At 34.3% G+C, this 14545-nt stretch overlaps 1 protein-coding gene across 2 annotated transcripts in view; it reads right to left on the bottom strand.

Moving 5' to 3' along the window:
* LOC103988118 (calcium permeable stress-gated cation channel 1) overlaps positions 1-14545 on the bottom strand; it is a 28733-nt gene that overhangs the window by 12196 nt on the left and 1992 nt on the right. For both annotated transcript variants that reach the window (XM_065092013.1, XM_065092015.1), the window contains exons 2-9: positions 14168-14524; positions 13172-13321; positions 11945-12080; positions 10636-10737; positions 5776-5895; positions 5565-5645; positions 2684-3024; positions 262-507 (exon numbers count right to left, since the gene is read on the bottom strand). In XM_065092013.1, the coding sequence (XP_064948085.1) occupies positions 262-507; positions 2684-3024; positions 5565-5645; positions 5776-5895; positions 10636-10737; positions 11945-12080; positions 13172-13321; positions 14168-14481 (1490 nt within the window). In that variant the 5' untranslated portion in view covers positions 14482-14524. The remainder of the gene's footprint in view (positions 1-261; positions 508-2683; positions 3025-5564; positions 5646-5775; positions 5896-10635; positions 10738-11944; positions 12081-13171; positions 13322-14167; positions 14525-14545) is intronic.

Genomic DNA, 14545 nt, shown 5'->3' with positions numbered 1-14545 from the left:
TTTCAAAAGCTTTGAAGTTAAAGTCTTTCTGAATTCTGACCAAAATATGCATTAAGATTCATGCATAGGATGTGCTGTTCGCATAGATGGATGAGTGAAATCCATTGACTTGTTGGTATATCTGAGCTAATGAATGTATCAACCATGATGCACATTCATTTCCAAATTATTGGTATCCAAATCTTGTAAAGCGCATAGGTTATAAAAACCAAACTAATTATTTAGTAATTTTCAGATATGAGGATAAGTTGCAAAACATACTCATTTGCTGACTGGTGAATAAACCTATTTAGCTGCTGGAATGCTGTTCCAGTAATGATGCTCCCAAGAAATACATTTACAAGTAAAAAGAGGTAATATTTAGATGCAGATCTTCTCTCCAATGCTGACAAGGATGTAAATCCTTCAAACTTCGACATAAGCATCAATATTGTAGGGAGCAATATAAGAAAGATCTTCAGAGCAATTCCTGGAAGAAAACCTTGGATGAATGATTTGATAGTTCCCCTGTAAAATTATGATTACTTGTCAGTAAAAAAGAAAATGTTCAAAATATCACAAATCCCCAAAATTGTTGTAATATAATAAAACTGAAAGTTCTTTTGGAATAACTAGAAAGGATGTTTAGGCAATTCTCTGACACAATGTAATATTTATATTAGGTGATACATATTCATGATGATTACTTTTCAACTACAACATAAATCTAGAAAAGCTTCATCAAAGGACAAGCAGGTACTGGTATGAACAAATGCAAAATTTTAGAGGCTCATATGCTGGTTTGAGATTAAATTATATTATCTAATTTATGTTGCACAGACCAAGACATGCCTAGTCCAAATCTATAGAATAACCTTTTAAATTCCTGGTGATAATGAATTAAGGCCCTATCTAATCCAGAATATCATGGTACACAAATTGATGATAGAATGCTGCTATAACCGATCAGCCACAACATCTGTTCTCCCATTTCTTCTTCCACCACCAATAACAGTGGTCTTATTCCCTTTAGGTTACCTTAAATATTTGTAGATGACAAGGACAAATGTTCATGATCAATATATATCTTTAATGGGATATGTGCACTTTGTTATGACAATGGCTACCAAACAAAATGTTGTTAGGTCTCAGTACAGTATCATTGAACTGGCTTAAGCAGCCTTAGATACAATCCCAACACCCAGGATTGAATCCTTCTAGGTACTCAAGTTAACATACAAATCCTTTTTTATGTGGGAACATTAAGGTATCACAATGTCACCTACTCAAATCCCTGGTGCCTTCACAGTAAAGGCATTTCATATAGCTTAACAAACTCTTTTTTGGCTTTCACATGACATACTAATACAAATGAGTTGTAGGACTAGGACTGACAAGTTTCCTTTACAAAGTCAAGAAGTGACTTATATACCATATATATCATAGCCCACGTTATGGAACTATCAGGGTATTATATTATAGCTCAAAGCCTCAAACTGAAGAGCAGTGATTGAAGCACCTTTTTTACTTTGCATAATATGCCATAGCTATCTCCTGCTGTAATCAGGGCACATTCGTTATGTGACTACTAGGGTATAAGATTATTGCTCAAACTAAAGAGCAGTGACTGAAGCCCCTTTTTTATTTTGCACACTATGTCATAGCTATCTGCTGCTATAGTCACTATCAACTTCCATCAATACCAAATGCCAAATGAGTTAAAGAAGAAAAACATCAAACAATGGAAAGAAATAAATTGACATTTATCTTTTCCACTTCTTTTTCATACAATAAAACTAGAGGTAAATTTAGTCCGTTTCTTTTCCATTTCTCTCCAAGTCTGTTTTACTTTGTTCAATATGTTTAGGAATAGGTAAATTTAGTTAGATCTACTTCAAGTCTTTCCTAACAAATGAACATATAAATGAATAATATGATGCATCCTAGTTATGTTAACACTAGTTGTGATAGCATGTTTGGATGTTCTGAGTGTTTCCATATGCATGTACCACCTATCAGCATGGAATTTGCCACGCTCATGGTCACTAGCCCAACCCCAAATGTCAAAGAAAATCTGTGGATCAAACGGCTTTCGGAAATGAGTATGTTACTTTTTCTTCGATCTAAATTGGATCCAGAGATGCAGATGATGGTTACATAATGGTTGGTATGAAGACCTTGTTCTTCTCCTTATGCTTTCACAAGCGCAAGATGGTTACCTTAAGAAAGCCTTATTTAAAGAGGTTGTTTTCTAAAAATAAGTTGATAATATCCTATTGGTACTCCAAGTCTCTGATGATTTATGACACTTATGATCAACCATATAGGTAAGCCTGAATTAATGGCTTACAACCATAACGTATTCTTACAAAACATGGTTTCTACCCAATATGTTATGGCTTAAGATACACTTATGAGCATAACATATTCTTCTCAAAACACGGTTTTATGTAGAAGTTTCAAAAGTAAAAAGAAAAATATCATTGGGATCATATTTATAATTACTTGTACTGAAAAACTAGCTATCATAAGCTGGCAACAAGTCATATCAAGTTATCAACAATTAGGTACAAGTAAGAAATATATAGAAAACTAGATGTGAGAATTTTCAAGATAAAGGAAACTTCAGTAGAATAATTTCACACTGCAAGAAACAGAAGACAAATAAACAAAAGAAATAAATAGTACAAATTACAAAACTTACACTTCAATTACGGGCTTCAAAAATGGAACAACCTTCTCGATTCCCTCGATGTTAGCAAGAGATTGTACAAATGCGATTGGAATCATAAAGAAGAAGGTAAGAAAGAAGAAGGCAACTGCTATAATCAACCGTCTGACTGTGAGGGAAACAAATGGAATAGCTAAATTCTGCCAATACACATCCCGAGGTTCTGGAGCCCACTCAGTCAACCATAAAGTTGGGTTTCTAGTTTGTTGTGTTTGAGCACATACAGCTGCCCCCCACCGTGTCCTAAAGGAAACAAATGCAGCTGGCATAATGGACTTTGGATCCTTTTTTATCATTTCTTGTTCTGTAGTCTCCTAAAGTAATTTTATCCATAAAAGAGCAGAGTTAGTTTAGTATGGAACATTTTTTTCTTCAAAGCAAGAAAAGTCCAAACTAAAAAATTCAAATGGCACCCGGAATTGAACAAGAATTTTATATACCATCGCCAACCCTAAGAATCCATAAGATGGTATAAAAGAATGTAACAAATTGACACAATCGTCACAGGAAATATAACTAGTAATGTGATTATAAAGCTAAATTTAATTGACATATGCAAGAGTGATTTTGAGGGATAGGATACTTTATATAAATAATTCTAAAGCAATAAGATAGGCCTTGCAAGATTCATGAAGAAAATTAATAATGCACCTCACCAACTGGGGTAATCAAGTCATCTCAAGATGTTGACAACTTGACATAAAAAGTCTACTTGCCAAACATAAAATTACTCTAACAGGGCAAGGAACATCAAGAGAGTTCTTTCAAGCATCAGCAAAATGATGCATTGTGACAGCAATTGCTTCTTTAAGGATGGATCAAATAATAATACCAATAATCATATTAAAGGCCAATAGAGATTCAATGTGCTTTGAACTAAAATAAAAGTTTCCATGAGCGTCAACTCCAGAAAAAGATTTTTTTTTCTTTTTGTGCATCAATTTAACCTTCTTGATGGCCTAGAAGAAAATTTACTATCTTAAATAAGTTCTTTCTAGCCTCCAGATGTATTTGGAACCTATATGAGATTTTAATATTAAATATTTCTTCTTATTAGCTAGGATACTTTAGGTTTTACTACTTCCAAAAAGCTGTGTAAGATCTCGTACATATAGTGTCCATGGTCCTTTGTCTACATTTTATGAATTTGTCACTTCTTGAGCATGAGATACAGCTGCAATAAAGAATGTAAGCTACTTGAGCTACCAAGCACACTCTCCACCATGAGTATCTTGTTCAATTACTTGGCACCACCTAGTGAAAATTTGAACCAAGAACTTCCTCAAGATTAAGAGGGGAACCATCACAGGACCAACTCGGTTGGTGTGCATAGGTAAGATTTCACAAATATACAAATAAATAAAAACTTGATAAGATGAAAAACTTTAGCTCCCAAGATAAAACAAAGAACATTTCTATTGGCAACCCCTTTTTTGCTATTTACAATCTCATCTTAAGAACTTTTAATATTTCAAAGAGACCCTTCTGCAAATGGATATAAATGCCTCAACTTATCACTTAATTTCAAGATACTCTTTGAACTCGTTCCAGACAACCCCTTTTTTTTCTACTTCCCCTTCTTATCCTTCTTTTTCGTCTCCTCCTAATCACTGGAGCATCTTTCATCATCGATGATACAAAATAATGGAAAAAAGATAGATTATCAAATGGGATAATCTAAAGATCGAAGAGGAGGTGAGAAATATTTTTTACGTTTGTTAGATCGATTTTAACGTTTTTAGGTTACAAGCTAGGAAGATGATATTCCAAGCATTTCTGCAACTCTCTAAAAGATGTCATCTTCTAGGTCAGTCTACATCAACCTAGAAGAAACCATATTCTAGGTCTTTACATAACTGCTCGGACTATCATCATACGGTCATTTGAAGATTACAATTTCCTAGAAGAATTGTATTCTTTGTTTGAATAGAAGGCATTAAACAAGACAGCAAATATCGAACTACAAATATCATTGTTATGATGCAAAATTTTAGTGATCTAAAATAAAGAAATGATTTCACAGAAGCTAGAGACAAAAAATCTTAAAAGGACCAGCCCTGATATTTATTGGATTCACACAGCACTTGAGTGGGCCAAGCACTGGTCTCCGACGTCCAAACTCAAAACTATAATAGAGAAATGATTCAACTGGATTGAACTTGAGTCAAGGCATAAGTCAAGACCTGAGTGAGATTTAAGTAACCCTCTTGATCTAAGGGAGTCTCCTGATCTGATCCTACCAGGAGAAGAAGATCCTTCTCCTAATCTAGTAGGATCATACTCGTTTTTTAGTAAAATAAGAAGAATTTATCCTAATTGAATAGAAAGAAGTAACCAGGTTGACTTATAGAATTAGTCATAGGAGAGGGCAAGGCAACTAGGCAAGGTCTAAAAATAAAGGTATTGTAAGCCTTTTGAGGTACGACAATTTTGGAGATCTCAACAATACTATTTTAAGGATCTCAATAATACTTTCCATAATTCCTCGGTTCCCATATAGACTGGCATGACATACCTTGTTATCAACATCATGCCTGCATTTCACTGCTATTAAGAGAGAACATGATAGCGCATGTTCTTTACAGTTAGAACTAGAAGCATAAAAGAAAAGGCATGGAAAACTAAGGTTGTTCCATGATCAACATATACATGAGGTACAAATTGGATGAATCTGCTGAAAATTGAACTATGAACCTACATATATATTAAACCCAAGTTAGAGCACAAAAGAAAGTAAATCCTAAGTCACAAGCAACTATAACTTTTTAAAAACAAGAAAATGCTTTAATTTAGCATATGATTTATTGCAAGTGGTAAATTGGAAATGGCCATCATATCAATAAGTAACACATACCTTTTTAGAGAGCTCGTCAATCTTAGATTTGTAAAAGTCAATAGCATCCACCTTTTCACCACAGAGTCCAAGAAAACCAGTCTGTTAAAACAAAGAAACCTATTATGAGATTTCTAGAGAACACATGGTAAGAAGTCACAATATAGATAAAAGTGAAGATCATTTAAAGAAATCAAAAAACAAAGAGAAAGATATAAACTGAAAAAATAACCTTTACTGCAGGCCTTTTAGATGGATCCTTATCATATTTTAGTTGATAATAATCACGCCAATTCTGCATCTGCTTCTTCTTTTTTACCAGCTTAGAAAGTTTGTTTGCATTATAGACAACCTACAAAACATATGTTTGTTATAACATACTAAAATGCATATTAAATGCTACAAAAATACATGCATGAAAACAACTACAATCCTGGTTACACATGTTACATATTGTCATCTATAAGCATTCTTAAAAGAAAGCAAAAATACAAGTATATTCTCCAAAGTTTCAAATACCCCTCAGGTTTGTATGTGTCAATTGGTAATTACTAGTCTGACCACAGCATTCAGTAGGTACCAGTCAATATTTCTTTTTTATCAATTTCTTTTGGTGATATCAAATGGTACTGTTTGATAACCTAGAACCATACTAATCGAACTACTTACCAAAGCCAGTATTATGTAGCGATTTAAAATATTGGTATTATCTTTTTGGTAATAGAAGTCAAATCTATAATTGAAAACAAGCACTCTCCTAGTGAATGTAATATCAATAATTTTAAATATTCAACAGCCTATTTATGATTAATTCTTAATGGTATAAAAAAAATATATCAAACTAAAACATATTGTACAAAAAAAGTATTATCAAATTGAGGAAATAGGCTTCATTCTATAAATGAGCATTCATAGTAATCAAGAAAAAATTCCTAAGAGCTAAACAAGCAAAAGTATAACTTGAAAATGTAAGAAATAACATCATATGGCTGCTACCGTCAATAAATTGCATATCAAAGTTCCTAAAAATACACATGGTTACATATGCATACATGCATGGACATTTTTACAAACACTAGAAAAACTATATCAGCTAGATCTGAAATCATCCCAAACAAAAACTGCAATTGACCAGTGATCAATCAGTATTGACAATTATTCTCGAACACTAGACATAGAATTGCCAGTCATTCTATTATTTCCCTGCATCCTCCCATGAGAAGAAGTCTTTAAAGCACCCCTCATAGCTCGTACCAAGACTAGTAAATAATATTTTGATCCTTTAAGCAGAGATGTCCTTAAAACCTGATCGATCATATCTAAAAGATACTTGTAACATATGAAAAAAGCAAGTGCCCGGATATGCATGGAACAGATTCCTATTATAGGTTTCTTGCAAAATTTTGGTGGAACAATTTGAAAACTGATAATCAAACTTTTCTCACAGACCAGTGCATCAACACCAGTGATTTAAAAAGCGCTAGGCGCCAAGGTCCCAAAACACCCGAGACGCTAGGCGATCGCCCGAGCAAAACGAGGCGCTCTAAAATATTAAAATATACAAAATATCATATTATTAATCTAATAAATAAATATTATTTTGTATAGTAATTAATAATGTACTGTTAACAGTATATTATTTACTGTTAACAGCAGTTAGAAGGGAAGAGTATAACTGTTAAAAGGGATCAAAAAATATCACTTAGTGAAACCGATAGTGAGAAGTCAGAACTCAGAAGAGAAGCAGCGGACAACAACCGTGGTAGCGACAATGGAGTAGTGGATAGCAGCAGCGACAGCGGAGTCGCGGACAGCAGTAGGCAACGACAGCGGAGTCACAGACAGCAGCAGGCAGCGGCAGACAACGGACAACAGCGGAAGCTGAGGAGACTCGATCAGCGACAAAGGAAGACTCGGAGGCAACAGGAGAAATCATCAACGACGGAGACAAAGGGAGAAATCGTCAGCGACGAATGCAGAAGGAGAAATCGTCGACAGCAGACACAGAGGGAGAAATCGTTAGCAGCGGAGGCAGAGGGAGAAAGCACATACTAGGGTTGGGAGTTGGGGTCGCGCGCACATTTAACCGAAATTGGTTGCCTTATATCAACCGGGCGCTCGCTCAAAGCACCTGGCCCTGGGCTCAAGCAAGCTCCCAAGCGACGCCTTATTGAAGCACGCCACCAGGCCCTTATATGAGGCGTTCGGGCCTCACCTCGCCTCGTCTGAACGTCCTTTTAAATCACTGATCAACACTATTACAAACAACTTGCCAATAGGTAGTCCATATTCCATATCCACATAATTTGCCACAAAAGATACCTTGATTCCAATAATGATCCAAATGATATCACTATTCATCAGGACATCCAAGGATTATGTACATGAGAAAAAGCTTTATCACCTTTAATCCTGATCATTATCTAAAAGAGAATTGTAACACAAGGAAAAGTGAGTGTTCAGACATGCATGGAACAGATTCCTATTACAGGAACTTCTTGCAAAGTTATGGTGAGACAAGTTGAAAACTGCAAATCAGCTTCTCACAAACCATCACATCAGCATTGCCAATAGGTTGTCCATAATCCATATCCATTAAGTTTGCCATGAAAGATACTTGATTCCAACAATGATCCAAACAATATCACCATTATCTAAAAGCGAGTGTGCAGACATGCATGGAACAGATTCCTATTACAGGAACTTCTGAAAACTGCATATCAACTTTTCTCACGAACCATCACATCAACATTATTGGAAACCACTTGCCAAGAGGTTGTCCATAATCAATATCCACTTAGTTTTCCATGAAAGATACTTGATTCCAATAATGATACAAACAATATCACCATTCATCATGAAATCCAAGGATTGCCACATCATGTACTGCACTAGTGTAGGCTTCCTCTTGGATTGGACTGCATGTACACAATATGGTTGATACATTCAAGCATGCTAGGCGAATAAGAAAACATCTTTTGAGTTGATAGTATTGTTGAGATTTTAAATTGGATGGTTTGCGTCAAACTAATCAAAGCTAACTATTGTGGACCTTATGGCTTTGATACCAAATGGAGAATTTAAATAAATGAATTTGAGGCACGGCTAACACACATGAGATTGGACAATAATCCAACCCAAAAGCTTGAGCTGTTAAATTATTGGCCAAACTCAATATATATCAGCGCATTCTTTCAATCCTAAGCAAAATGAATTATTCTTTAGTCCTCTTTCAATCTTTATCCTCTACATGAATATTTTCTTAACAAGTATGACAAATATCATGACCATATATATCCAGAATCATAAAAATGCACATGATGTTTTAATAAAAAACACCATTTGATAACTTAATGAGTCAACTAGACAATCATAATGTGTCATTGTGGTGTGAGAGATTAATGGGGGTCTCCTTGCACCTACATTACTTGGGTTAGTATGAAGAGTCATGTGACATGGGTCCTAATATTTAATGTTCTTATTAGTTATTGTTGTTTTTTTTTTCTTTTTTTTTTTAAGCAAAGAATAGGCCGGAACTAGTTCCTTCCTTCTTTCGGAGAGTAAAGAATAGTTTGAGACACTTAAGAGAATGGAAAAGTTAGTTTGATAAGTTCTGATAGAAGAAGACGAAACTACAATTTACAAGGATGCTTATATCGGACACGAAAGAAATAAAAACTAGGCAGACATTGTATTAGCGCATCGATTCTCCAGAAAGTAAAATCACCAAAAATGTGCTCTTATTAAATCATGAGGTGCAGAGGCTTTGTTGGCGAAGATATACTTGTTCTTTGCTCTATCAACCATCCAGCAATTTCATCATCATAAAGCCATCCCATATTCTCCATTTATGAATAATGTTAGCTTCGTGCAAATCAAAACACAAACTAAAAAAATTTGACTTATATAGCACAAATTTTGGTTGCCAATTGAATCAGCCACCAAATTTGTCTTGTCTGGCATCTTAATATTAATTTAGGTTATGTTTATACTTTATACAATGTAAGAAATAAAAAAAATAAAAAAAAATTACTCAAGGTTCGTTATACCATAACATACCGCTTAGTATGGGTGGTACATACCGGTCCGATAGGAGACCAGTACGAGCGGTATATTGATACGCCTCCATGTACCATGTGTCAGTGTGCTCGATAAGCCTCGGTATGTACTGTACCGATAGCTGGTTGGTAGACCAATATGGATCAATAAGGCGAACCATGAAATTACCTAATATCACTCTAACAACCATTAAACTTTATCCATATCAAGTATCAACTTGAATCTTATTTACACTTAAATCACAATGTTAAACCTACTTGATTCTAAATATCATGCAACCTTAAGATGAAAATATATCTGTGAAATGACTAAGAAATGGTAAAAAAATATTAGTTAATGCATGAAGACTCGAACTAGATCTATCCTAGATCAGCATTTGGGCATGTGAAACTAATTTCCATCATTAATATTTTCAATTTCAAGTCATACATTCATCAGTCATTTTATTAAGCTGTTATAACATTCCCTATTTTGAACATAAAACTTTCAATTATCGTCATGGTAAAAGAAAAGCACACTATCTTATCACTGTTCCAGTGAGGTTCCGTCAAATCATCATAGTGACACAATTCAGATAGACAACAGTTCAAACAGTTTCTTTCTCCGTACTGGATTCAAAGCCTTCAGTTACATCCTATTTTCAAATCATCATGGTGATGGGCAATTCAGATAGACAACAGCTCAAACAGTTTCTTTCTCTGCACTGGATTCAAAGCCTTCAGTTGCATGTTCTATTTTCAACCGCAATGAAGTCTTTGCATCTAGTGTTTTCTTTCATCATCAATGACCAATTTAACACAAATAGGTAATGAAAACCATACAGACTATAAATACCACGACAATATTTTTATGAGACTCATGAAAAGAATATAAAGGTTAAGCATTGCATACGATCACAACCAATCAGAATATATCAGCACACAAAATTCATAAGCATTAAAACTATAAACTAACTAGGGATCTATTAACATCAGTCTTTCAACATTCAACTGTCATTAAACTATAAATCATGAGGTCACGGCATATAAAGAACCTGATGAGTTAAATAGTGATCCCGATGATTGACAAGGAAAAAGTGTTCAACAAGCTCGCTGACTGATTCATCAGGGTCAGGTGGCACATTTCTAACAAGGACCTGAAACGAATAAAAACTTAGTTAGCTGACACAAATCAGCAGAGATAAGGAGTAAAGGACAATCAGATCATTTCTTTATTTATTTAATGTTACCTACTATAATCTATAAGAATGATGCTATTCATAATTGTATATAGTTTTAAATATGCATTATTTTTCTATATATACATATGTACAAATACAATTACACACTCCTACTATGAAGGAAACTATATTGATAAATAAGTGTACAATCAGACATTAAACCTTCCTACTAAGTAAGCCATTGAGGAGTGCAGTGTGTTGGTCGTCCTAAAATTACATCCTAATGCCACTATGATTTGTATATTTCAAATCAAATTCATCTCCAATAGTGGCAATGCCTCTATTATTAAATGTGTTTCAGCCCTAAACTTCACACTTTTCCAGGTCAAACTGATGCATGTTGGTACCATCAGCACACATTCCAGTACTGAACTGGTAGGAAAATGTCAAGACCACCAATCATTGAGTCGCAAGTTGTGGCCAAATATATTCAACATAATGTAACATTAGTGGGAAGGAGGTAGAGGCAAAAGGTAAGAGAGAAAGAGGGGTGTCATAGGGTGGAATTCATGATTAGCAATTAGAACATAGAAATTTGAGTTGGAGATCTCTAAATATTTTGATTGACTTTGACTAATACTAGATAGAATTCCTTCAATTGGTTTAAACCAAAACTAGCCCACATGGTCGGAAACTTGTGGTGTTCCCCAAAATCAAGCAGTCCCCATGGTGATTCCTAGTTGAACAGATACATCCATCCCAATAGAGGCAACACATTTTCATACACCAATGAGCAAACCATGGTAAAAGAGTTGTCAACAGATAACAAATTGTCTTCTTTTTGCATATAAAGATCAACAAATGAGGCTACAATATAAACTTTCCATTTTTCTCCTAATTTTATATAAATGTAAAACATCATTCTTGAACTCCAAACATATAATTATTTAATTTTTCAGCAAATAAATATAAAATTGCATACATAAAAATCGTTCACGTTCATCTAGGAGATTTAGATTGCAGTGGGCATAGTGAACATAAGAAATTAGATTCATTCCATATTGCATTGAGGAAAAGAAGAAAGTTCTAGCAGCTTTTTTCCAAATTCACAAACATGACATCAAACAAACTTTTGGTAAGATTTCTCTCAACATCATTTTAAAAAGACTAAAATTAAGCTTACTGTAAACTGATCAGGACGGCGTTTCTCAGATGCAAGAAAATGCAACCTCATTGATGCAACAATTTCGTACTCCTTAAACAAGACATAGCATGTCCAAGAGGTAAAGATATATGCCATAACTAAATGAGCCCAGAACCTACAATAAAAAGAAACAGTTACACACTCATAAACATTGTTTTTCAACATGGTGCAAAACCTACAACAATTGGCTGATTCAATGAACAAAATAAAATGTAGAAATGACTAAGAGAACCACACAAGGTAAGAGAAATTTTAAAAATGCATCCCGTGTGTAGAAACATATGTAACCAAAGGTCATAAATATGGTTCGCCTTACTAGTCCGTACTGGTGTACTAACCGCTCATCAGTAAGGTATATACTGAACCGTACCAACATACCGTGATATGATAGGGCATACTGACAAACTGGTATGTACCATTCATACTGGTCCCCTATCGGACTGGTACATACAGTCCATACTAGGCAATATATCACGGTACGATGAACCTTGATCGTAAATAAATCTACTAGCAATGTTCAACTTTGATAGGTAAAACAAATCATTTTAGGCTCAAATATGATAAAATTTCAATTTCATCATTGAATTAAATTTTATAATTTGGTTTCAATTTAAAATGAAAAAATATAATGGTCATACTCCATCATCAAATGAGAAAAAATAAACGAAAATATCTTTAAATTTAAATGAAAAACCAGAATCTCACCAGAAAATAACTGAGAAGAAAGCATCATCTAGGAGCATCAGAAGAGAATTATGCATTGTTACATTATTCACTTGTGTGCTAAATCACACCCAAAAAACAGAGAAACATGCAGATTCTGCAAGAATACATGTAAAGATAGCACCACACAAAGAATTGAAGTCCAGTGAAGTAATATTTGAACATCAAATCCAGATATCTATTGATGAAAATGACTTATTTTCATTATGACAATGACTCTTTGGTTAGGTGGAGATATAACAAAAACCAAGAAGCAAATAGCAAGAGCATACCAATCACCAAACAGTCGTATATACCCAACAGTCAAATTAGTTTCAAGTTTCAACCATATTTAAAAATGATTGATAAACATGATCTCAAAATAGGTCAAGTTTCAGCAACTTTACAACTAGTATTATAAGAAAGGGGATAAGCAGAAACTAGTAATTAGTTCAACCAGTAGGCGGTGTAGTTATAAATAATATTAAAATTGTGACAGCTTACCTCTGTGAACTCAAAGGAATATTTGAAATAGAAAGTTTGTCTATGTTACTGAACTCCACTTCAGAATTTTTCAAGGTATCTGTGTTTGTCCAGTTGATTGGCACCAAGACTGTAAATGCTAGGATTGCCATTGGAACGAAGATTTTAAGTCTAGTAGAAAAAGCAAATCCAAGAGATCAATTATTTGTAGATAAAAAATAATTTGATAATTCTTAGGGAACATAACTGAACTAATCCCAATACAAAAGAAAGGTCAAGAAAATTAAGATGCAAAGTTACCACTAGATGGAGAACAATTAACCATGCAATATTGCAAACATGAAGCACCACACCTTGTTTTTCTGATATAAGAAAAAACTTCTTAATTGTTGCCACTTAGTGACATGTCTATACATTGAAATATCAAGTTCGAAAGGAAGGTGAATGGTGAAACTAATCCCAGTATTGTAGAAAGCTCTCCATTTTTTATTGTTAATCTTTTTATCACCATTTTTTTTCTTTTAAACTTGTTGCACTGTTTTATCTTTTATCTCCCACTATATTATCTAAATGCAAACTCAAGTCTATCAATTTCACCAAGAGCATTGCAAAAAGTTTTAAAAATCCTGACCATAAGAAGCATACATATCCCAATCAGATCAAGCAGGCAACTACTCGAAGCTTCAGCTTCTTTCTATGTCTTGTTAGATGATTGCCCAAATTCTAAATTAGATGATCAAGTTCCTGCTTATAGAGGATAGAGTTGCACAGATAGAGAAGTAAAGAATTAGCCTTAAATAAATAAAATAATTTATCATATATCACCACCCTTTCATCTAATTCTGGGTAACACCATTTCCCAAGTAGCATTACCAGTGTTTGCCGAGGATAATTTATTCAGACTCCACATTACCCTCTTACACCAACTAAGATGCAAAATAAACAAATTCATGAATGCAGTACATACATAAAAGAGAAAAAGAAGAAGAATAGATTAATGAAAGACAAGTAGAATACCCTATCAAGTATATGCGTAAATATACAACAGAATCAAGTCCTGCATGGTTTATCAGCTCTGGCTCTGGCATCCTGAGAGCAGCTGGCATCCATCCCAGAAATCTCAAATATGAACTCAAATTTAAGTTCACAAACTTGCGGACAAATGCCCCTGAGCATGTTGGACTGCTTCTTACACCTTTAAGATACCACTTTGGAAAGTAAACTCTGTCATTTATTGGTTGAAGTCTTAGTATAGCAAATGCTACTAAGAATGCAATGGCAACAAGTATGTTGATGGCTGCAGCAAGCCCTATGTCAGTAAGTGTAGCCATAATTGTCGCTTATAGAATAGTGATTCGCCTCTATGTATCGACCCTGCAAAAGATCAGATAGTAG

Source organism: Musa acuminata, chromosome BXJ2-1, assembly GCF_036884655.1.
Source record: "Musa acuminata AAA Group cultivar baxijiao chromosome BXJ2-1, Cavendish_Baxijiao_AAA, whole genome shotgun sequence".
NCBI classification, from domain to species: Eukaryota; Viridiplantae; Streptophyta; class Magnoliopsida; order Zingiberales; family Musaceae; genus Musa; species Musa acuminata.
This window is presented reverse-complemented; position numbering and strand designations above follow the sequence as displayed.